This window comes from Mercenaria mercenaria, chromosome 12, assembly GCF_021730395.1.
Source record: "Mercenaria mercenaria strain notata chromosome 12, MADL_Memer_1, whole genome shotgun sequence".
NCBI classification, from domain to species: domain Eukaryota; kingdom Metazoa; phylum Mollusca; class Bivalvia; order Venerida; family Veneridae; genus Mercenaria; species Mercenaria mercenaria.
In genome coordinates this window covers 6,835,033-6,861,151 of record NC_069372.1, presented here as the reverse complement: position 1 = coordinate 6,861,151, position 26,119 = coordinate 6,835,033, and the positions used below count along the sequence as shown (strand labels likewise).

The following is a 26,119-nucleotide window of genomic DNA, read 5'->3' as shown; positions in this document are numbered from 1 at the left end:
AATTGTTGCGGGCCTCCCTAGTGGCTGTATTTGCTGTGTTCCGTGCTTCCGGGAAATCTACCCTTACCTTTTATTTTTCATGACTAATAAGGTGCTTGAGATATGAACTATTTCCGACACAGGAGTGTACAGCACAGCACCAGCACTACCTCGAATATTATCGTTTTTCCTTCCAATATCAGTCATACACTTGCATTAGCACTATGGCCACGGTTCTATGTGAAAGCGGTTTCCATATTAACACGTTTTCCCTCTTCTGAGAAAGTAACTGAAGCCATGGAAACTGATATGTTTACTTGAAGACAAAGATGGCTGGTCAAGCTTTTGAGTGATTTACATGTTAAATAACTTTTTAAGAACTGACTGCATTTTTCTTATTAGCATTTTAATCATTTTAAAGTATTGATTACCTATTTAGCTAACGAGGAAAATGACAGATTTGAAGTAAGTAGTTTTTCATCATAATAAAATATTATTTCTACCTTACGTAACTAGTATATTGACATTCACTAATACAACAGTTTTTGGAATACGCTATCTTCAACACTTGCACTATAATATTTGAAAATGCACAATTTTTAACTTTTCCTCATGTTCCATGACTTATTACATGCAATTTAATTCTGAATATGAAATATTATTTTGTTCTCAACATGTTTTCATTTGAGAGGAAGGAATGCCTCAAAGCAAGGTTGATTTCATACGGAAGCTATCGTGTAATCATTCATCAGAATTAATGAACAAATTGTTAAAATCGGATCCCTTTTAAAAAGATATGGCATTTTGAAATTCAAGAAAATGGCTTGATGGAGCTGACATCGAAACAATGTTAGTGACATTATGCGCATCTTACTGTACTTAGTGTGTTTTTGGTGAATGTTTTAAAAAAGCAACTCTCCGTTGCTGTGCATCTAAATGTGTTAAATTAAAGATAATGTCACATAAGTATTTGAAGTTGATGCGTTATAGATAAAGAAATCGGACTAATAAAATAATGGTTCTTATCTTCAATCTTCTAAGCAGTGATCTCCCTTACCTATAAGCAGAGTTTTCTGAAGTTGAAGGGAAGCAATTCCTGCGTGCAGTTTGACTTTTCTTAAAAAGACTGCCCCAGTCAAAATAAGAAAAGTTATATTTGAAAAGTTATTGTTTCTTACTGGTAACGGAAAGAGTTTGGTTTATTTGGGTTAAAAGCTATAATTTCCTCCATCCTTTTTACACACACACACATCAATTTCAGCTGAATTTTTACTTGAAAATGCGCAAAATTCCACTTTAACCTTTTCTAAAATGAACTGGCCCAATAATTTATTTGGGCAGCACCACTTTTTATTCAAAGGGGTTTTAACTGAAAAATTACTGACTGAATAGCGAACAGTGCAGACCATGATCAGCATGCACGGTCTGATCTTGGTCTGCACCTGTCGCAAAGGCAAAATTACTTGCCATTAGCAGGCTAAAGGTTAAAGTTTCGAATTAAGACTTAAAACGCTTATGTTATATACTAATCATAACTTCTAACGCTACCTCAATATTGTTTGCAAAATTTTTCATAGTTTTTTTTTCAGTAAATTTATATAGAATTTCTTGCAGATTAAACAAAATATGTTCTAAGTAACTCATTGAAAATTTGGAGGAAAACCTCGAATGGTGCTACGGTATTATTTTATTCATTTTAATGCATCGGCTTTGAAAATTCCTAAAAGTTACATAAATGTCAAATAAAATCTATAAGAAGATCCTTTGGAAGCATAGAACTTAACCAAACAATATCGTAACATACACGGTTTGGGTGCGTCTGTTCATACCTTATGAAGATTGTTCATTCAAGTTAAAATGACCCAATGGTGTGTTATTTTAACAATATTCTTGACTTTGTTGCCAGCGCATATTTGTTTTTTGCCAGGTGACAGATTGCTACAAGACGCAAAGTAAGGTACGGATGTATGTTTGGACGTTTGTCGAATAGTCACGACCTAAAACCAGTAACGATAGCATGATAAAGTTCAAGATTCCGAATTTTTGTTCTTGGAGTTGCTGTGATAATATATTTTAAAAACAATTTATTCATAACATTATATAATATTTTTGTTTTGTTTTATAGAGTTGAGAATTTAAGAAAGGGAGCGGAGCCAGTCAACAATGCCGCCATTATTGACATGATTCAGACCAACATATTTGAGGACATTGGATGTGGTATGTAATGTAAAAGTAAAGGAAAGTCAATTGTTTGCTTATTATAGTGAATAACTTCTGAAAGCGCCAACCATTCTTATGTTTAGGAACACCTACATACATTACATACACTAGTATAACTTTCCGACTCCTACTCCAGGCAGGTATGCAATCGGTTGTCATTTTTAACTAGCTAGCTGATAATCAACTGGTCTGTCTTCAGTAACAAGAACCGCCTTTGACAGGGGACTCGAACTTTCGAAATCACGATTGTAAGGCTGGCGCTTTATTCATTAGGCCTGTTAGTTTGCATTCCCTCGAGTGAATTTTCATTTTGAAATTATACACTTCAGATCATGGTCCTTCTTATATAAACCAAAATGTTCAGATGAAGTAAGACAGACTGTCTATAGATGAATTTTTGTTTTGAAACACATAATTTTCCGTGTACTAGACTGTTCTCGGTCTATTCAACCGAGAATACCAAACTAGTTTTTCAAAAAAATTGTAGGCACAGTTTATATTGCATCTAGGTCACATTTCAAAATTCGAAAACTGAAATGGAAAGAACAATTGTCAAAATTACACAATATCTTTTATATTAGATTATCAACTTTCAGTTTCCAAACTATTTAGATAAGTATGTGAGTTTGAACGTAATTAGAAAAGAAAAAAAGATATTTTGAAAGAAATGACATATTTCTACATGTAACAACATTTCTAGAAAGCCTTTTCTGAACAATGGTCACTGAGTGGTAAAAAGCCTGAAATATTAGCCACATGAGGGAAGGTCAACAAACTAATTTCGTGACCATTATAAATCGCATTTGTTTAACTTTTAAAATGGAACTAACGTTTTATTGCCAAAATGAATTTGCATACAATTTAGCACATACATTTGTACATACATCATTGACGCAGGATTAAACCAGTTTTGTCTGCAGGTAAAGGCATCAAGATTTGAGGATATACGACGTAATTTTGACATATATTTGTAGATTTCAGAATGCCATTGTCGTCTAATTTTAGAACTACTGACGTCAGTTGATAGTACAATCCTGAAACTACACTACCTACTTGTATAGGATTATACCTGGGACATTTTTTGGAACTGAACGACTTGCAAGTTAGTTGTAAAAACTATTTGCCGAGGTCCGAAGTTTTTTATTTCAGAAATGGTTTTATCACAGCATAATTTGGCGGTGAACTATAAATAAATAACACTAAAGATGGACCGTCGATTTATGTAAGGGGTCATGTGATAAAGTATAATGTTAACCGTTTCTGTTTGTTGCAGGTCCGTTATGTCGGGTAAACCCTCTGACCGACCGAGGGAAAAGATTCCAACTGATCAAGATTCTTTGCCTCACCGTTATACCAATCATGGGAGTGTGGGGTTTTACGATGTACTCCCTATCTGACAGTGTCAAAAGTAAATCCGACATTGAAGTGGTAAGTATATACCTTCATATAAAAGTAATAGAGATTTATAGAATCGATGACATACAATGAAGTGATAATGATACACATTCATTCAAGTATAATAGAGATTAATAGATTCGATATCAGACATTGAAGTGGTACGTATATACCTTCATCCAAATATAATAAAGTAACAGATATATGTCTATTTGACTAAATGAATGTTGATGATGGTGGGGATGGGGATAGTAAAACTGTAAGAATTCTCAAGTTATTGCAATGTGTGAACAAATATTATAGATCAATAACAACAGTAGCAGCATAGCAACAATTAAAGTAGGTGTACATTTGTATTGTTTTACCTTGAGCTGTGAAAGAAACAGTTTTAACGATTAAAGATCTTCATGTATACCCTACCCCACAAAAGATTTAAAGACGTTCGTAGCAACGACAGACATATAAAGCATTCAGTTCAAAACATTTTAAGTGTCTCATTAAGGAAGATCTAGTCTAAGGCTGAACTTTCAGACTGTTTATGGAATGATACAAATAATAAACGTTTTTGGCAAGAGAGGTGATTGAGAATTTTTAAACATTGTTTTCATCTGGGTTTTAAGGGGAAAAAGTTTCAACTGATTCTTTTTATGAGAATAAATGTCTTCGTTCCTCCTACCTAAAATAATAAGATAACCCGCTACTTGGAAAAGTTAAATATTTTCTGGTCTACTAATGCGGGCGTGTTTTCAAAAAGTCTAGAATTATAAAGAAATCAAAGTATTCATAAAATAATCGTGATTACATTAATGAAATAATTGTAATTTGATCAATTACTTTTAAAAACAGGGGAAAAAAACAGAAGTAATCACAACGCAACTATTCAAAGTACTTGTTATTTAACTGATTAACATGCCCAGATCTGAGACCATAGTGGTAAATTATACTTTCATTCGAGATCAGGAACTGACGTGGTAAGAATATTACTTCATCCAAACATAACAAGAGTTCAATGTATAAATATAAAACAAAAGCACCGCAATGCGGAGCAATATACGCCCGAAGGTATGACCTTTGACCCATAACTTCGGGTGTATAAGAACAAAAACCGAACATCAAACAGTTTTATCAGTTATACCGGCAACGTGAGGTCGGGGAATGTAGCATGTACTTCCACTAACGTCCACGTACAGGCTTCATCAAACCGAGCCTGCAACATTTTCAATTTTGTCGTGTTGGCCTCCACAGAAACTCCACAGAGTTTCCTACTGTTTAAACCCTTCTGTAAAAAGAATTCATAATGCTTATAACTCCTGTAAAGATAAAATAATGTCTGCATTATTTATGCATAGTAAATTACATACATGATCAAAGGGCTGTTTGAAATCTAGATAGTAACAAAGGAAACTCGTTTTAGAGACTTTAATCATTATCATAATTAACGCACGTGGGTAGATAATAACATATTAATGGACCATTACATTGGTGACATTGATAGCAGTGCAAATTTGACATAGCAGAGGTCGATTTTTTTTTTTTTTTTTTTTTTTTTTTTCTTTTTCTTAATATAACAAATTAACAATTGGAGATGATTCTGATTTCAGGCAAAGAAGTCTATGACAGTGGTTGTGATGTTAGGCCGACTGATACACCGTCTGCAGCGAGAGCGGGATATGAGCGTGCTTTACCTCAGTGACCTTGGGCCTGGCACAAAAACCTTCCTGCTGGCAGAATATATCGCCACTGATGATGCTCTACAACGACTATCCATATGGCCAGGTTGTATCAGTTTTTCATGCCCACAATGAAATCTGACTTTAATCATGTTGTTGATTCTATTGTTATTCATGGTTTTATGTCATTCGCTTATTGCATTGTGTACAATCAGGTTTATTGACATATTTATCATTAAAAACTTCTATCTATAGGTATTCAAATAGTAAACATGATTTCATAATGTTAATGAGCAATTCTTTTCCAAATGAAATACGCACGGAGCCACAACTTAAATTGTAGAAATTGGTTTCAAAAAGTGTGCATCTATGAAAGAATTGCAAACGTCATTGCCATACTGTTCAATAGCTCATCGATAATTTTCGTGAGAGCTGTATTCGCTTTGTTAATATAGGAATAACGCATGTTTTTTCGTGTTATAACATCTAAAGAATCCAGAGGGACTGGTTGGTGCTTGAGCCCGGTAGGGCGAGGGTACCGACGATTCCCGAGGGATTCTGAAGATTATATCACGAAATGAACTAGTCTGGCTACCGACTAGTCTAGATAATCTTTTTTTCTTATAAAAAATAATTTTGTAAAAAATTCTGACTTTATCAGTCCGTTGGCTCTGATTATGTACGTTTTGAGAAGACAAGGGACATAATTATACAAAATTCATAATTATACAAAATTTTAATAGCCTCAGGAGTTATCTCCTTTGAACAAAACATAGGGTCTGAACACAGACTAGAAATGAACATGTGCGAACGCTATTCTAGCATAAAACGCGTAAAAACTAACGAAAGGATCAATTATCCTGCACCGTCTTTAAATTTCCATGAAATGCGCGGGAATGTCTGCGTTGTATTTTCATATTGACGTCATTTCTTTTTAAAATATCCGTTTACGCTTTACCACGGAACGCGCATATATAAAAAGGTGTTTAAAACAGTACGTGAGCGCGAGAATATCTCTGTTTACAAACGTTTTCTCTCCTATTAAAACACCCCCGAAAAATGACAAGAACAGCAGTTTTATGCTAGAATACAGAGAAACAAAAACATAAGAAATAGATTTATCATTTATTTTGTCACTCAGAGAATTTCTATTTATTATTGGACAGACGCCAGAGGTGAACAAAACAAATTATTAGTCATTAGGCAAAAAGTACTTATCAGTTAGGATCATAGGGATCCGTCACGTGCTATGATAGAGGGGAAAAATTATGATAGAGGGGATTTTTCTTTTGTTTAAAATGTTTCTTAGATGAAAATTCAAGAACTTATACGTGAAAAAAAAACCATCCATAAATAACATAAATATAAACAAGGGGTGGAACATGGCCAATTTCGATCTTGTCAACTACCTTCTTGTACCCCATACTATTGCGCCACATATTTGTAATATCCGACTCATAATCACTGAATTACATGAGCAAAGGCTCACTCTTACTGAAAATGTATACTTTTCCCACCTTAAAATGTTCAACAAAGCCGTAATTTATAATTTTATATATGCCGACACAGCCGTGTTTTCATCTTGGACACACAGTCGTAAAATATAAACACGATCATGTCCAGGTGTAAAATGCAATAAATAGCCGTAGAACGTGGTGAAACAAGTTATGGTTCTTAAGAATGATAATAAATACACTAACTGCAAACATTTACACACCTCGGAATGCTCTATCGACGAAGAATTCGTGTATTTTGTCTTTCTCGCTCTATTTTCTATCATTTCTCGGCATGTTGATATCACGTGACAATCGTCAAACACAGTGCATGAAACCTGTGTTCTGATTGAATGACTGTTACAAAAAAAATGATCATGTGACATTTCTAGTATCATGGACGGAAAAGAAGAAATGTTTGTTAGAAATGATAAAAATACACGAATTCTTCACCGATAGAACTTTCCGAGGTGTGTATATGTTTGCAGTTAGTGTATTTATTATCATTCTTAAGAACCATAATTTGTTTCACCACGTTCAACGGCTATTTACTGCATTTTACACCAGGACATGATCGTGTTTATATTTTACGACTGTGTGTCCAAGATGAAAACACGGCTGTGTCGGCATATATAAAATTATAAATTACGGCTTTGTTGAACATTTTAAGGTGGGAAAAGTATACATTTTCAGTAAGAGTGAGCCTTTGCTCATGTAATTCAGTGGTTATGAGTCAGATATTACAAATATGTGGCGCGATAGAATGGGGTACAAGAAGGTAGTTGACAAGATCGAAGAATTCGTGTATTTTGTCTTTCTCGCTCTATTTTCTATCATTTCTCGGCATGTTGATATCACGTGACAATCGTCAAACACAGTTCATGAAACCTGTGTTCTGATTGGATGACTGATACAAAAATGATCATGTGACATTTCTAGTGTCATGGACGGAAAAGAAGAAATGTTTGTTAGAAATGATAAAAATACACGAATTCTTCACCGATAGAGCTTTCCGAGGTGTGTAAATGTTTGCAGTTAGTGTATTTATTATCATTCTTAAGAACCATAACTTGTTTCACCACGTTCAACGGCTATTTATTACATTTTACACCAGGACATGATCGTGTTTATATTTTACGACTGTGTGTCCAAGATGAAAACACGGCTGTGTCGGCATATATAAAATTATAAATTACGGCTTTGTTTTAAGGTGGGAAAAGTATACATTTTCAGTTAGAGTGAGCCTTTGCTCATGTAATTCAGTGGTTATGAGTCGGATATTACAAATTTGTGGCGCAATAGAATGGGGTACAAGAAGGTAGTTGACAAGATCGAAATTGGCCATGTTCCACCCCTTGTTCATATTTATGTTATTTATGGATGATTTTTTTTCATATATAAGTTCTTGAATTTTCATCTAAGAAACATTTTAAACAAAAAAAACAAATCCCCTCTATCATAATTTTTTCCCCTCTATCATAGCACGTGACGGATCCCTATGGTTAGGATAACGTGATAGAGCATATAAATATACACGCGTTTATTTGATGCGGGTGAACCAATCGTTAGGCAGCATTTTAATATGTACATTTTATCTATTACTTGTAAATAGTATGTTAATATTATCTTGTCAGCGAATTAGTTCAATACATATGAAATAGATGCGTTTTTCAATTGTACTGGTCAAATGACAGATTATCCTAAGTGATCTGTAATCTAGCCAAGGACGAGACGGAAATGATAAATGTATGACAGTTGTATAAACAATGAACTGTTTATATAAACAACTGTAACAAAGGTAAACAGGACATTATTTTGCTTCCTCCTGAATAATTATGTTCCCTACACTGCCAGCAGACCACGGGCATAATAGGAAACAAACAAAATAAATATAGGAACCAAACAAATAAATATGGGAACCAAACAAATAAATATGGGAACCAAAAACTGACGCACAAATCAAACGAACTGTTTATCTTGGTCTAAATATATGTATGGAGTTATGTATGTAATATTGTCCTAAGATTAGCTCATATACAATGATCGATATTCTTGCTGTATTTTTGTATAAAGTAAGAAAATGTAATCATTTCAATTCCGTGATAATCTTATAGATATTTAAATATAATTTACTCAAGATACGAAGACAATCTTTTCGACATTTAAATATAAAGAAATCTAGATGCCATGACGATTTACCGAAATTTAAGTATAAATACCTCTAGATACCTGGGCAATCTTACCGCCATTTAAGTATGAAGAACTCTAGATACCGAGATAATATTATCGACATTTAAGTATAAAGAACTCTAGATATCAAGATAATATCACCGACATTAAAGTATAAAAAATTCTAGATACAAAGATAACCTTACTGACATTTCAATATAAAACACTTATGATCATGTGACCATGAAATTCTTACCAACATTTAAATATGGAAAACTCAAGATACCATTGAAATTACACATTAACATCTTCTTGTGGAAAATGGTACGGTTTTTTTCATGGAAAATGGTATGGGTTTTTTTTTCATGGAAATATGTAGTTTTCATTTAATAAATGAATGATTTAAGGTGAACTGAAAGTAAGCCCACGAGAAGAGTTTCGGAGCAAAGCCAGCCTAATGACGTACATTTCTCAACACAGAAATTTCCTCAATCCAGCAACGGTGGATCTTTATGTAGAAATCAACTTTTATAGTTCTATAACAAGGTAAGCATTTTCTTTTCTTCAAATTTTGTTTATGAGTTTATCTCTATGTCTTAAATTTTATCTTAAGCACTTGACAAAATGTAGTTATATAATAAATTGTCAGATAGAAAACGAATTTGCAGGGCATTTGTCATCGCCTAACAGATAATATCATAAAACTGCACCTATTAACAGTTCTGTAATATCTCAATTTTCTACGACTACTGTGCCATACTGTGCCAAGGTTCAAGTCAGTGTGTTGGTCGTTTAGTTCAAATGCATAGTTTGCATGTCTTCTAAATTAAAATGCACATCTTTAATTTGGATGTTATCATGTCAAACTGCTTTATAGTAGTTTATTGTTGTTTTGTTGTTTTTTTTTTCGTTCAACAGCTTTTTATTCTTATTTATCACGCTTGAATGATACATTAAGTGTTATGAATTACTGTCCGCCCGAAGCCATATCAAAGGCCTAGCATTTTGCAGAAATATTATTAACTACTGTTGGGAACTACCGTCCTGCAAATACCTGCAGGATTGCTTCAAGAACACAAAAAAATTGTCCTTAGTACTTATATATTTCCCTACTAAAAGGTTAGTTCTTCTGTCGGTCTGGGCCCATATTTTAGATATTGTTTGAAGTATTTAAATAAAACTTGATAGAAAGGTTTAGTAATGTTGGACATGGAACCGGCACGTTTCTGTAATATTGCTTCAGGAATCCAAAGAGTTATGGCCCTTAGCACTTGTATATTTTATTTTTACTAACCTGATGAGATCATTTTGTTTGATTTTCGCTACGTTACAAGACACTACAAATTTTCATTATTCGAATATGTTATCTTTCGAAAGAAAATATAATAATAATAGACTGTTCTTTGTCTAAATTATTTTGAATTTGAATAATTTTCAAAATATGCAAGCTTCTTTTATGATTTGTTTCATATGAATGCGTTTATTATCTATATTGCAAATGTCCGGATGATTCGGTTCATACACTTAAAAATATGAAATAATATATATTTAATTGTCAGTATCGTTCGGTAGAAAAGTACACATCCGAGCAAAAATGCAAATTCGGTTTGACTTGAGTGTATTGACATGGGCAACGCTTGACTTGAGTGTATTGACATGGACAACGCTTGACTTGAGTGTATTGACAGACAACGCTTGACTTGAGTGTATTGACATGGACAACGCTTGACTTGAGTGTATTGACATGGGCAACGCTTGACTTGAGTGTGTTGACATGAACAACGCTTGACTTGAGTGTATTGACATGGGCAACACCCTTCACACCCTTTAGCATCGACTTAAGCGGAACTTCCCTAATCAAAATGCATTGAATTGACTCTACGACTCCAAATAACCACAAATAATAACAAACAAATGGCAACTTTTACGGCCACCATTATCGTTGTGACAGTAACCAAAAGGTATTGGTCTTTTTATATCGGCCCAATCAATATAATACAGTTTCCAGTCCATATCTCATCACATTGCACAGCTGAAAGGTTTATACATGTGGTATTATAACTGTATTCATTTTACGATGTTGCAGAGAGTTTCTGGAGTGGCTTGTAGAAAATATTAAAGGTTCGGGGTTTGGATCGACGTGGAAGACTTTGGTTGCCTACCAAAAAATTACAAGATGTAAAGAAAATATAGGCGTGGAACGCGCGTACGGTGCAATGTTTTATGCCTATGGAGGTAAGGAATGCTTTTGGAGTTTAGAATCACATTGACACTGGGTTATATGTGACTTTTCGAACTTTTGATGGTAGAGTACGACCATAAGTATCCCTCCGAACGTTGTTTCAGGAATGGATGAGCACTTGGGTAGAACCACCAACCTTCCGTATGCTAGCTCAGTTGCTTCCTCTGATGAAGAATTCTACATCAGAGCGAAGTTTCGAACCCAAATAAGTAAGAGGCAAATTATTCAAAGTTAAGATACCTTAGCCACTTGGCCATGGGGGACAATACAAGTTTGCTAGCGAACAGACAGAACTATGCATTTTAAATATAATTGAAACACTATATCAATAGATATTGTCGATACATAAGGGGGCAGCAAAATTTCTCAATGCATGACTTGTCAGGATACGAGTTATATGATCCAGGGAAGTGCCTACGCCTTTAGTATCTTGAGCAATGAAATGGGCCCAATCGCAAAGGTGACTATGTCTTAGACTAGCTGACAAACGATATAGAACGTCCTTTGTTAAAACGTATAGCTGGTGAGACCAAATATCTCATACACAATGATTCGTAAATGATTTCTATTATGAGCTAGATAATTTCAGGGATCAGGCAAATCACTGATGTTTCAAACTAATAATCCTCAATTAACAATAATTAGCTCAAACTCCTATCGGCTGGAGACTCTATACTTGACTAGTCTTTTGGTTGAAGTTCCCGTCAGACAATGTCTTTGAATCAACGACATTTGAGTCCTATCGCATGAATGCTCGGCCTCTGTCCTCTTAATTGAAGTTGCAACTCAATATGATTGCCCTGACTCCTGGATGCTCAGCGCCTAAATGCTATCACATGTAGTATTCAACTACCATATATGTATATCCCTGATGCCTTGGCTGTACTTCGCCAATAACGCTGAACCCCGTCTATGAGCTGGAACTCTCCTACTATCTCAGTAGATTACCAAACTCTGGGTCTCTGTCTCAGCTTTCCGATGCTCAGCCTATATTTGCTATCGCCTATAGCATTCTACTACCGTTAAGGTAAAACTCCTATACGCTGGCCCTATAACTCGAAACCTACTTGAAATTCAGCAACCCTTCTTTAGTCTATGAACTTCAAACGTCTTCTTTTTAATAATATATCCGCCCTAACAGGGTAGATGCAATAACTTTCTTATCAAGTTACTGGGATAAATTATTAGTTGAATCCTCGATGTGTCTTCTTCTATCGCTGGATACAGAAATGATCTCTCTGTCATCCATCTACCTATTTATACTTTAGCAGACGTAAGCTTTGATTGGTGCTATTTATAGAACTTTTATCTGATTGATCCAAATTTATACATAGGGTTTTACAACGAGTACTTGCTATAACAAATATCTGGTTCCCTTTAACTGTTGTATATGACATAATGTATGATGCTGGGATCCAGCTATCACTGTAATTAACCCAAATCGTCCATAAATGACCCAAATCCTATTGCTTACAGCAATTCAAATATAATTGTAGCAGTGGTAGCAATGAAAAGGGAGTCAAGCACTATCTATGCTTATGTATAACCTTATCAATATATCAAATATACAAATTATTCTGACAAGGATGTAAATATGCCGTAAAAGAAGATAAAATCAAAGTTAAGAATATTTAATTGAGTGAACTTTTTCATCAGCAGAAAACATTAATTTGGTAAAATGTCAAAGGATATCTTAAACATTTAAATATTAAAAAAATGATGATGTTAAAGAAGAAGGGAAAACCGAAATATTTGTTTGCGTGGCCGGCAATGTTTCATAAGAATACATTGTAAATATGTCCAGCTGGCTTGGCCCACAAGTTCAGCCCGACTGGATTTTTGACTACTTGCTCGGTAAGCCTCTTTCATGTTGCATGATGCCTATGATTAAACTTTTAAAAAAAATCATAATGTTACCTAGAATCTCAGCAAATTTTGCAGCGAATAGTTTTATACAATTTCACAGAAGTCAATGAGCTCACGGATGCAGACCCTTTCAACAAACGTATGCCCCTTTATTGTACTGAGAAATTCTTTGTAAGGTAATATTGCATAGAAGGTTCAGATAGTCCAACGTGCTGTCTTAAAATACTTATATTCTTAATACATTTTTTTTAAATAGACTAATGTATTCCAGCATATACGATAAAAAAATTCTCAAAAATACTTTTAAAAGAAAACCAAAATGATTTCAAAGTTTAGTATTTCAAAACATTTTGTTAACTTCTACATTAAATACAATTTGATCAGTATAGAAGTGCAAAATTGATCAAGTAGATATATAAGCGTGTAAATGCACTTGATTGAAATCTAAAGTAACACAGTAAGATTTAGTGTCTGATATAACACAATCAGGTGTGCATATGATTTCTCATAGAACAAAGCACGTGTGGGGAACTAGCTATATATCTTTAATCTTTCGATATGCAAATAAGATATCTAAACATATTTTTATTAATTTCGAATTTTAACTACTTTTATCGCACATCATTCCGGAAGCATTTTAACATCAATAATGTAAGATGAATTAATTCTACGTGTCTTTAATCCCTGCTGGTTGCGACTATACGTTTGTGTCTCGTCCGTCAGTACGTCCAATGGGGGACATCAGTCAGTTACTTCCCCTGATTATGTCCAAGAAGTAGATTGGTCATTAAATGACATTGCCAACTGTCGACTTGACACAAACCGTACGAAACAGCAAGACAATCAAATATTAAATAAACGAACAAATTTTGATTTTATTATTTCATGAATCTTTTTATGAGTTTGTTTAGTTGTTTGTTTTGGATTTTTTTCTGTTGTTTTGTTTTGTTTTAATGAAGTTTTGTTTTAATAAAGTCGAATATGAATTTTAATTGTTTAAATCGAAGGATTTCCTAGTTGGAGCGACTTTGAGTTCTACAATGAACAGATTCATGATTTCAAGTACAACTACAAGACGGCAGTGTTTTACTCGGCTCTTGTCGTTCCACTACACACAGAGGAAGTGAAAGAAATCAAATCGTCTGGTCTCAACATTACCTCCATCATGAATACTTACAGGTATGTACCTATAAATTTTCATGATCATGAATTAAAGTAATCCATAGATCTTTTAGTTCACAAAAATAATTTTCCTGTATTTTTAAATGACATCGAATACTTGTAAGTAGGGTCCGAATGTAATCTGTTCATCCTTAAGTGATCATGAATACATTTTTATAGGTTCTTTGGGTGACCTATTTGTGCCATTTCGATATTTCATTCTGTCACAGCGCATCAAAGACAAACGTCGTTATGGCACCCCGCTGAACGTCGCACCGCCAGACGTCGCCCCGCCGAACGTCGCCCTTGCATATTTACAGCTTACAGCGTGTGTGCTTCATAAGCCGATACTTTAAAGAAATGCTATATCTTAAAGGCAGGTTTTAAAGTACCAAGGAACTCCAAACTCAACATGGTTGTGGTCAAACCACACGCGTGGGCGAAACAGATCTATCTGCATGTTCTCTACTTAGGTTTAAATTTTATTATGTACTTATTTTTTTTTAATTGCGGTTGTAACGTATTACTTATCTACGTTTTTTTACTCACTGCGCTGAAAGTTTTTTTTATAACTGTACTTTAGTATATAGGTAATGACGTAAACAATTCATACGTTTGGTAAATACACAATGAAATTTTGAATAATGAAGGAAATAACTAAAATAAAATTTGTTTCTTCTTCCTCATCGGCTATTCTTGCATAAAAACTACTTTTTTCACTGGATCAGCTCATGTATAAACGGGAGAAAAATCATGTGCAAACAAGGCAATTCACGTGCTGTTAATACATGATTTTTATTTTTGAAATGCTTTGCCAGGGACATATGTATGTATTTTTGCGCACACTGATATTTGGCATCTATGTCTTGATTCTTCCATAACAACCTGTTCTTGTAGCATTATAGATACAATGTAATCCAGAGTATGTTTACAACCCCAAATGTACTGCCCCCATCATTGTACGCACTAGCTTCTCTTAGAGTTCACTCCCTTTACAAAGCGTCTGTTCAGTTATTGTAAATAACTGTGAATAAATAAGTATCGCGTGTAACTTAATTGTGCTATTGCTCGTTTTTAGGTATTATATTTATGTTTTTACCAGATTTTTAGCAGAATTCATATAATAAACCTTGAAAGCTAGTCACTACCCTCGTACTCATCCGTACTCTAAATGTGTTCGTACTCAAAATAATTCAAATGTAAATTTATTATTTTTAAAATTGTGTTCCTGTTAATCAAATTTTTGAGTTATATGCAAAATTATGGGTAATATAACGTTTGTAATAACTAGAAATAAAAATAAGATGCTCAAAAACCTTCAAATCACGCTTTTAGTAGTGTTGTTGATATGTGTGCCCTGGTTATGGATATTTAAAACATGTTTAACGTTTCCAAGAACAACCGAATGGTAACTAAAAATGTACCGGAATCGTAAAGTCATCACATATGAAAACAATGCATTAAGTCGTCGTGTAATGCTTTTTATGCAGAATGCGAAATACACGTTGTTATGTATTAACGTCTGCAGAAGCCTGGAATGTTTGTAACCTCGACCTTCGGTCTCGGTCACAAACAATCCCGCGGGCTTCTGCAGACGTTAATACACACAAAAAAACGTGTATTATCCCTACATTCATACACAGCTGATTTCAGAAGGTAAAAATTGCATATGAAATATAAAGATTTATAACAGCATTACAACATCAAAATAGGGACAAATTAACCGTACATGTATTTATCGAATGTAAAAGTAATAAAAAAGTAATCACACTGTCGAAACTTCGAACAACAACAATAAACAGGTATTACAGGGCATTTCAACATGGCAAGTCTCGTTATTGATGCGGTTCAACTCGCCAAAGTATACGTTTCTTTTATTATATTTACAGATTTATCTGTAAGTCTATGAGCTTTTGATAATTATAGTCAAAACTATTACAACTGACAACACTTGTCAGATACAAGGTTTGCGATGAGGTGATTATATAAGTAAAAATGTCTTTAACCCTTATCATGCTGGACACGATTGATTCTGACTTTGGGACCAGTGTAGATCATGATCTGCACTGTTCGCCATTCTGTCCGTCTCTTTTTACTTTAGCAGGGTAAGGGTTAAAGACCATCATTTGCTGAGTAAAATCAAGGTCTTTATCCACAAGGTAAAATATGCAGAAATTGTTCAGAACGGAATTAAAACTGATGGTCATTAGAGCCAGGTGGTCGCTTGTTACAGGTGATATTTAGTACATGTTTAACTGTATATAACGATGAAGCTAAGCCCTTACCCTGCTAAAAGTGGTGCTTTCCAAAAAGATACTGATTGAATGGCGAACAGTATAGATCATGATCAGACTGTACGGATCATGATCTACACTGGTCGCAAAGGCAGATTCAGTCGAGCACAGCATGATAAGGGTTTATCAAATTTGAGAAAACAAAGTACAAAACAGAAAAACAGTTATTTACATTGTGTGTTGGATATGCTTTTGATATTTCATAACATGACACCAAACTGTATGTTTCTCTGATTTACAGATATGAAATTCAGTACCACGATCCGCGGAAGAATTATACGTCAAATGAGAAGGCAAAGTGGTTTTTTGACAACATGACAGAATATTTGGATTCCTTGTTGTTGATCCAAGAAGAAGTGGCACACAGAATATCAGAGGAAGTCGACATTGTCTTGGCTCAAGTTGTTTTCAAGGTATGAGGGAGTTCTGTTCCTTTGACGCTTGAATTATAAGTAGCATTCTTACTCACTGGATAACTCGTGAAGCAAAAATACCATATTTTTGAAAAAAGTTAACTTTTTACTAAAACATCTCTGAACGAGAAACTTTGATATGTGATGGACCTTTAAAATGTCGTCTGGCAAATGGCCGTCAGGTCATTATGTACTTCTTCGGACGATTATCACGTGATTATGAGCAGCAACAAATGATTGACTTCTATATGCCGTCTGCTAGACGGCATTTTAAAGATTCATCACATATCAAAAACATTATTTTACATATTTCCAGGTGGTAGTTTACTTGAAGTTGCAGTTATTTGCATTTGTCCACATAATCATATTCTATGTACATGTATCATATTGTTACAGGTCGTAGTTTATGCTGTTCTGGTGAATGTACTAACTGGCATGTGTCCTAATTATCATATTCTATGTACATGTATCATATTGTTACAGGTCGTAGTTTATGCTGTTCTGGTGAATGTACTAACTGGCATGTGTCCTAATCATCATATTCTATGTACATGTATCATATTGTTACAGGTCGTAGTTTATGCTGTTCTGGTGAATGTACTAACTGGCACGTGTCCTAATTGTCATATTCTATATACATGTATCATATTGTTACAGGTCGTAGTTTATGCTGTTCTGGTAGTTTATGCTGTTCTGGTGAATGTACTAACTGGCACGTGTCCTAATTGTCATATTCTATATACATGTATCATATTGTTACAGGTCGTAGTTTATGCTGGTCTGGTGAATGTACTAACTGGCACGTGTCCTGATTATCATATTCTATATACATGTATCATATTGTTACAGGTCGTAGTTTATGCTGTTCTGGTGAATGTACTAACTGGCACGTGTCCTGATTATCATATTCTATATACATGTATCATATTGGTACAGGTCGCAGTTTATGCTGTTCTGGTGAATGTACTAACTGGCATGTGTCCTAATTATCATATTCTATATACATGTATCATATTGTTACAGGTCGCAGTTTATGCTGTTCTGGCGAATGTACTAACTGGCATTTGTCCTGATTATCATATTCTATATACATGTATCATATTGTTACAGGTCGTAGTGTATGCTGTTCTGGTAGATGTACTAACTGGCATTTGTCCTAATTATCATATTCTGTATACATGAAACATGTTATTACAGGTCGTAGTGTATGTTTGACCCAGGGAAGTGCCTACGCCTTTAGTATTTTAAACAATGAAATGGGCCCAATCGCTAAGATGACTATGTCTTAGACTAGCTGACAAACGATGTAGAATGTCCTTTGTTAAAACGTGTAGCTGGTGAGACCAAATATCTCGTATATAAAATTTTCCTCTGGCTACCTTGCCTAAATGATTCGTATACCAATGATTCGTAAATGGTTTCAATAAGGAGCGAAATAATTACAGGGATCAGGCAAATCACTAAATGTTTCAAATATCAACCTTCAACTCAAAATCAGCTCAAACTCCTATAGGCTGGAAATATTATACTTGGCTGGTCCTTTTGTCGAAGTTCCCGTCAAACAATGTATTTGAACAACGACGTACGAGTCCTATCGCACAGATGCTCCGCCTCTGTCCTCTTTATTGAAGTTGCAACTCTATATGATTGCTCTGAATCCTGATGATCAGCCTATATTCTATCAAATGTAGCATTCAACTACCATATAGGTATAACCCCGATGCCTTGGCTGTACTTCACCAATAACGCTGAACCGTCTATAAGCTGGAACTCAGCAACTATCTCAGTAGATTGCCAAACTCTGGGCCTCTGTCTCAGCTTTCCGATGTTCAGCCTATTTTTGCTATCGTCTATAGCATTCAGCTACCCTTAAGGTAAAGCTCCTATGCGCTGGCCCTATAGCTCGAAACCTTGTTGAAATTCTACAACTCTTCTTTAGTCTATGAACTTCAAACGTATTCTTTTTAATAGTTTATCCGCCCTGACAGGGTAGTTGCAACAACTTCCTTACCAAGGTACTGGGATAAATTATTAGTTGAATCCTCGATGTGTCTTCTTCGATCGCTGGATACAGAATGATCTCTCTGTCATTCATCTACCTATTTATACCTTAGCAGACGTGAGCTTTGATTGGTGTTATTTATAGAACTCGTACCTGATTGGTCCAAATTTATACATTTACTATCTGCTATTGTTACAGGTCGTAGTGTACGCTGTTCTGGTGGGTGTAACTGGCAAATGTCCGCATTATCATATTCTGTATACATGTATTATATTGTTACAGGTCGTAGTGTACGCTGTTCTTGTTGTTGTTGTCATTGGCATGTGCCCTATCATCATGTTTTCGTCTGAAGCTTTGGCAAGCGACATCCAAAAGTACACCCAGACATTAGTACATAAAACAACAGAGCTCAATATAGAGAAACATAAAGCCGACACTCTTATCTTTCAGGTAAATTATTTTTTGTTTGAATTTAATGTAAAATATGGCTCTTTATGACTTAGAAAATTTGGTTAAAGTTTTTCTTGCAACTAACTATCAGTCTGTGTCTCTGTAACAACTAAATATATTGTATTAAAACTTCGAAGCCATTAGACTTAACGAAATAATCAAGTTGGTTGAATTAAATGTAAATCTTGACTTTTTTACGTAGAACATTGAATTAAAATTTTACTTGTAACTAACTACATTGTATCATGATTTTGATTTAAATTTCATTCAAGACTTTCAAGTCACCAAACCTTGTAATTTTTTTGTAAATAAATAAGTTAGATAATTCTTCAAATTTTGTTAGTGTTTTTTGTGCAAATAACTCTCAAGCTATATCCCTATAAAATTGCATTATGTAGTGACATGTCATTTTTAACACTCAGACAATATGTAAATTCACCTGTTCTCTTTATTGTCATAAGCAGAAAATAAACCTACCCAATTCCCCCCACCAGTCGTATCAAGACTTTGATTAACTTTGGTTTCAGATGGTCCCTAAATCGATTGCCAAGAAACTAAAGGGTCAGTGTTCATATGTGGAATCAGACTACTTTAAAAGTGCGTCGATCCTTTTCGCTGATATATTCGGGTTTAATCAGATCTCGATGAAACTTTCACCTATGGAGTTGGTCACGTTTCTACACACACTTTACTTGGCACTGGATGAACGAATAGATAATTATGACGTCTACAAAGTGGAGACAATCAACGACTGTTATATGGTTGCGTCAGGTAAAAGTTAAAGGCCCGTAATGTATTGGTTAAAACTGAATATTTAGTAGATTCTGACCGTCCGCAATAATTTGAATTCATTTGAGAATTTAGTTTTCATCATTTCATTAACTTACAAATCTTTTGCCTTTTATATGCTTGAAAGTATGACCGAAACTTTCTTGGGCACTTGTTTTTAATGATCGTCCTTTGTATCTGCACTATCAGGTATTCCTACGAGAAACGGCGAGAACCACGTTGCAGAGACTGCCACCTTGGCACTTGACCTTCTGCACGTGATGAACCACATGACCTTCCCATTTAACATAAACAGAAACGTTAATATCAGGATTGGAATTCATACAGGTATTTCTATTGGCTACTTGTAACTCGTGCTTCTATTGGTTGTATGTTAGCGTTATTTTATTGGTTACTTATGACATCGGCTTTCACAAATTTCTTAAATCAGATACATGGTTATTTTATAACAGTAGTTGTTTACTTGAAACAGGTAAAATTAACATAGAATTTGAAAGTCTTTTTTCCTTTGAAAACATTGTCAAGTTTCTGATACATTGTTTTTTCTTCATCCCATATTTCTGATCAGATTAGTTTAACTTATGCTCAGAGGCAATAGATATCAATAAAAAGTGAAAGATATTTAAGTATAAGCATGGTAATTAATGTTTGTGTATTTACAGGTGCGTGCATGGCGGGTATAGTTGGAACAATGATGCTGAAGTATTGCCTTTTTGGTCCCACAGTCTATATTGCAAACAGGATGAAATCGAATGGGCTCCGTAAGTTGTTTAATAAAAGATGACACTTGGAGGTTCCAAAAACACGGTGGTCTTTAAACGCAGATGGACTGTTCTTGCTGCAAAAGTTATATTCGGAAATGACATTGGTGCTTATTATAGCCATGATTTTTTTGATCACAGTTGGTTTTATGCACGTGTTTTTCTGTAAATGGATACAAGATTGTGTGATTATTTGCGCTAAATTATGGCTTATTGAGCGGTATTCATTCAGGTAATCTTTGTGCTTATGCCCATAACTAAAGGGCAACATATAACATCACTTTGACAGCCGAAGTGCCTTGTCGAAGTTTTGGATGAGTGACTTTAAGGGAATTTTATTTGTTGTGACAATTTCGCGATATGCTCAGTGCGGATATGATACTGATTAATACCATCGATGATCGATATAAGGCGATGGTTAATGTTAAATTATGACTGATGTAAAGCGATGGTCGATTTAAGGTGCTGATGAATATAAAGTTTATGCTATTTCGGCACACAGTTATTTACTTTTGCATGTGTTTTAAATGTAACTATTTTAAATTCCTCTTCCAGCGAATAAAATCCATATCAGTAATCAGATGTTTTCAAGCCTGATGAAATGTGGGAAGTTTAAGATGAAAGTTCGTGGAACTATAGACGTATCGGTAAGAATTCAATGTATTTTCAGTAACTTTTTAACCAGGTTTTCAACGAAAACCTGAGTTATTAGATTGGGGTAGATGTCGGTCGGGCGGGCGGGCGGCGGCGGCGGCGGTGGCGGCGGCGGCGGCGGCGTCAAACTGGTGTTTCCGGTCAATAACTTTTGTTTCGGTAAAGATATTTGAATAAAACTTGGTATGTATGTAGCTTATATCAAGACAAAGGCTGGGATTGATTTTGGGGTTTCTGGGGTCAAGGTCAAGGTCACTGTTACATAAAATAGAAAAAGGGTTTCCGGTCAATAACTTTTGTTTCGGTAAAGATATTTGAATAAAACTTGGTACGTATGTAGCTTATATCAAGACAAAGGCTGGGATTGATTTTGGGGTTTCTGGGGTCAAGGTCAAGGTCACTGATACTTAAAATAGAAAAAGGGTTTCTGGTCAATAACTTTTGTTTCGTAAAGATATTTGAATAAAACTTGGTATGTATGTAGCTTATATCAAGACAAAGGCTGGGATTGATTTTGGGGTGTCTGGGGTCAAGGTCAAGGTCACTGTTACTTAAAATAGAAAAAGGGTTTCCGGTCAATAACTTTTGTTTCGGTAAAGATACTTGAATAAAACTTGGTATGTATGTAGCTTATATCAAGACAAAGGCTGGGATTGATTTTGGGATTTCTGGGGTCAAGGTCAAAGTCACTGTTACTTAAAATAGAAAAAGGGTTTCCGGTCAATAACTTAACTTAGGAATGAGCTATCATGATGAAACTTGGTGTATAGAAAACTTACATAAAGTTGTAGCTTGGGATTGATTTTGGGGTTTCTGGGATCAAGGTCAAGGTCATTGTTACTAAAAATAGGGTTAGGTTAGGGTTAGGGTTAGCATATCTTCTACATGCATGGAGGGATTTTGATGAAAGTTGGCACAATTGTTCACCATCATGAGACGGAGTGTCATGCGCAAGAACCAGGTCCCTAGGTCTAAGGTCAAGGTCACAGAGGTCAAAGGATACAAGAATGAAAAGTTTGTCCGGAGCATATCTTCTTCATGCATAGAGGGATTTTGATGTAACTTGGCACAATTATACACCATCATGAGACGAAGTGTCTTGCGCAGTTCCATTCCTTAGAATTACTTCCCTTTGTTGTTACTATAAATAGCTTATATTGTAACTTTTTCATTACTAGACGTAGGGAAAAATCGAGACCACTTTTCTGTAGTACAACATGCATGTTACATCCAATTTTGAGGTGTATTTTGACCAATCTCTACCTGGTAAGGATTTCTGTGTGGACTTACAATTTTTTTTTTTTGTATTTTTTTTTTTTTTTTTTTTTTAAGATTAACTTCCCTTAGTTGTTACTATAAATAACTTAAATTGTAACTTTTTTATAATTGACCGTAGGGAAAAACCCAAGACCACTTTTCTGTGGTACAACATAGTTGTTACTTTCTAATTTTAGGTGTATTTTAAGGTATCTCTACCTGGTAAGGGGTTTTTTTGTGGACTTAGAAAAACAAAAGAATTACAATGATTACTAAACAACCACAAAATTAAAATTACATCTGCAAATACAGGTGCTAGAGTAAAGAAATTTGCTGTGACGGGCGTATATTGTGACATTCTGGCACTCTTGTTTATTCTTATGAAAAGTGTTGAAAACCTGGTTTCGTGGCATTGACGCGTTTCTTGTTTGTATTTGGATAGAGGCAGTTTATTGCTTTTTGATATGATTATGCATGTGTATTATTAAAAATATACCTTAGATTGCATTTTATTCGAACTTCGGTATCTTAAGATTTATCATAAATTTACTCCTTTACTACTAGTATGCAAATAAATATAAGACCAAACTGCTGTAACTGGCCTCCGCACATACGTACCGCTATAGCTTTTAATTCTTTTTAGCCGACCATAAAGATGACGACATACTGGCTTTTAGACAAGAATGAGTTCGATAGTGGGAACTTGAATCCAAATGAGAGAAACTCCATTGATGACAATATTTCTGCTCCTGGCAGTCAAAATGTGTCATCATACTTTAATCGGAAAAGGAATTCTGTACAAAGTGTTGTTTCAGGTACGCTTTCTTTATGAATCTTTTCATTCATTTTTTTAACATTTACCCTGCTAAATTCCTAAAATCATTCAATTTGGGCAATACCACTTATTATTCAAAGAGGTGTTCAACTGAATAGCGAACAGTGTAGACCAAGATCAGCCTGTATGGATGTGCATGCTGATCTTGATCTGCACTGGGCGCAAAGGCAGAATCACATCGTATTTATGGACACTTAAAAAAGGGAACATTCGTTGTTGTTGTTGTTGTTGTTGTTGTTTTTTGTTGTTGTTGCTTTAACTGCTTTTTTATTTGGTAAAAATTAAATGTACATTGTTTTTGGGTCCTTACACCGTGGTATTAAGTGAATCCGAAACAAGAAATTTATACTTAAAAAACGCCATCGTATACTGATGGCATTCGATTCAATGTTAATTTTTTGTCAGGGCTGTATACTAGTGTTTAGATTCAACATCAAACTGCACTGATGAGAAGTAAAAGCCTTCAACTAATAAAAAAATCAAGAAAACTTTAACTTGATTCTGTAAATCTCACTTCTTTTTTCAGACTCCAGCGATGACAACAAGGGCCTGCCTCCCTCGTTGTTGAAAATGCCAGCAAATGAGTGGAAAGAAGAGGAAATATTTGAAAAATGCTAAAATTTGTTTCACTTTAACATAGATAAACTTAGTTCTGGTAAACCCAGTCTCGAATGGCACAGATTTTGAATGGACTTCAGTGGACTTCATGTATATATCAAAAGTCAACAACTGCTGTTGAATTATTAACTGGGAAACATATCGATATAACCGTATTTCCATTTTATTTTGATATTTATCTGGGTAACATATGTTCGGTTACCTTCCCTTGCGTTCATTGACGCCAAAGAAACAAAATCCGGCAGCCATTTGTCAAAAGTATAATAGACACTTTTGAGAAAAGACAAAAATCGCTTCAATTTGTTATTTGAACAATTATGTGCGCAAATATTACCATCTAGATGCAAATAATGAAGTTTAAAACATAACCAAATCTGGTTAAACAACTCGTGATTGCAGTGATGTGATGTACCGTAAGGGGAATTAATCGATGCGGGGAGTTTGCATATTGATATGGTCTAGAGTTCTATTTTTTTTTTTTTCGTTGGTTTTCCAATTATTTTACCACAGAATATATCATTCATTTATACGTCTAAACAGTGGTCAATTAACATACGAATGTCAGTTTATTATCTAATCCCCATTTACCCACATCTATCTAGGCTGCCGTCTTTTTATCTTGTGTGAAGTTTTTGCCCAAATTTGCAAAACGTAGACCGGGTACCATTGATAAGAGTATCGGTAGAATGAGAGCAAGTCTATTGAATTATATTTCCCTTACTGGAAAGGTTTGCAGCTCAATGTTTTCCAGTGTACCTCTATTATTTTCATTATAAGTGAGAGTTTGTTGTTATGGATGTTAGTGTGGAAGTTTTTTGTATGATTATCATGTCTCGCGTGGCTCTTTGGCGACATACTTGTTCTGGACCGGTGGACCTTCTGTCCATCCGTCCATTGTAAAATCGTGTAAGCTCTATATCTTTTATCATGAATGATATTCAAAAACCTTTTAATGTTTGCCATATTTCAGAATGTGCAGAATACAAATTTTAGCCATAGATCAGAGGTAAAATAGGCTGTCCGCCGGATCTCTTTTAAATTAAATTAAAAAAAAAAACAGTTAACATGTTGACGTATTATAGGCTACATTTCTTGAGCATACCTTCACGGAAACTAACACAGAATGTATTTGTACTGTTATACCAGAGTTATATCCTTGAATTAATTCATGTAAACATTTTTATCACATCAGCCATAGTTCTTGAATTTGTTGTTTTTTTTTTTTTTTTTTTTTTTTTTTTTTTTTTTTTTTTTTTTTTTGAAACTTACATAGAATGTTCATGGCTACACGATTTTTGACAAAACGATTATGGACATTATTGCTCTAATACCGGAGGTTGTTGCTCTTTAATGAACTCATGAATTGAAATGGTTAAGTTTCACCTTTGTTTTACATTATATTCCACATTTCTAGTGAAATATTCATGAAACTCACATAATGTAAATATAGCAGGCAACAAAATCTTAAAAATTTGACAAGGTCGTTCCTGAAAAGTTTTGGCCCTCTGACGTATCCTTAATGGGCGATATCGGTCAGTTAATTCCCCTGATTAAACAGGTGCGCGTATAGGTGGCACTACATGCGAATAGGTCCTAGGAAAGTTTGTTTACATTAGTTACATCATTATTCAGTCGCCGTCACTTCAAACTATATAAGTAGATCCGATAATGTCATCAAAATTCAGCTGTGTATCCCTTGAGCATTTGAGGAAAGAGCTTTATTTATATTTATTGATATTCTATGACTTGAAAATATGAGACTAGCTGTAAGGACTGTTCTAAAGTGCATTTACTGTGTCAGTTAATTAATGGACTGTACGATTGTTATGTTTTTTTTTTGTTGTTTTTTTT

At 34.7% G+C, this 26,119-nt stretch overlaps 1 protein-coding gene across 1 annotated transcript; it reads left to right on the top strand.

Moving 5' to 3' along the window:
- Positions 1–430: 430 nt before the first annotated feature.
- Positions 431–25,446, top strand: LOC123534677 (guanylate cyclase alpha-like). Its single transcript, XM_053518924.1, has 15 exons — positions 431–444; positions 2,105–2,196; positions 3,473–3,627; positions 5,196–5,370; positions 9,334–9,472; positions 11,013–11,161; positions 14,042–14,213; positions 16,731–16,902; positions 19,187–19,354; positions 19,882–20,125; positions 20,333–20,470; positions 20,806–20,904; positions 21,460–21,551; positions 23,459–23,630; positions 24,177–25,446. Exons 1-15 carry the CDS (start codon positions 431–433, stop codon positions 24,266–24,268), a joined length of 2,073 nt encoding a protein of 690 aa, XP_053374899.1. The 3' UTR covers positions 24,269–25,446.
- Positions 25,447–26,119: the final 673 nt, after the last annotated feature.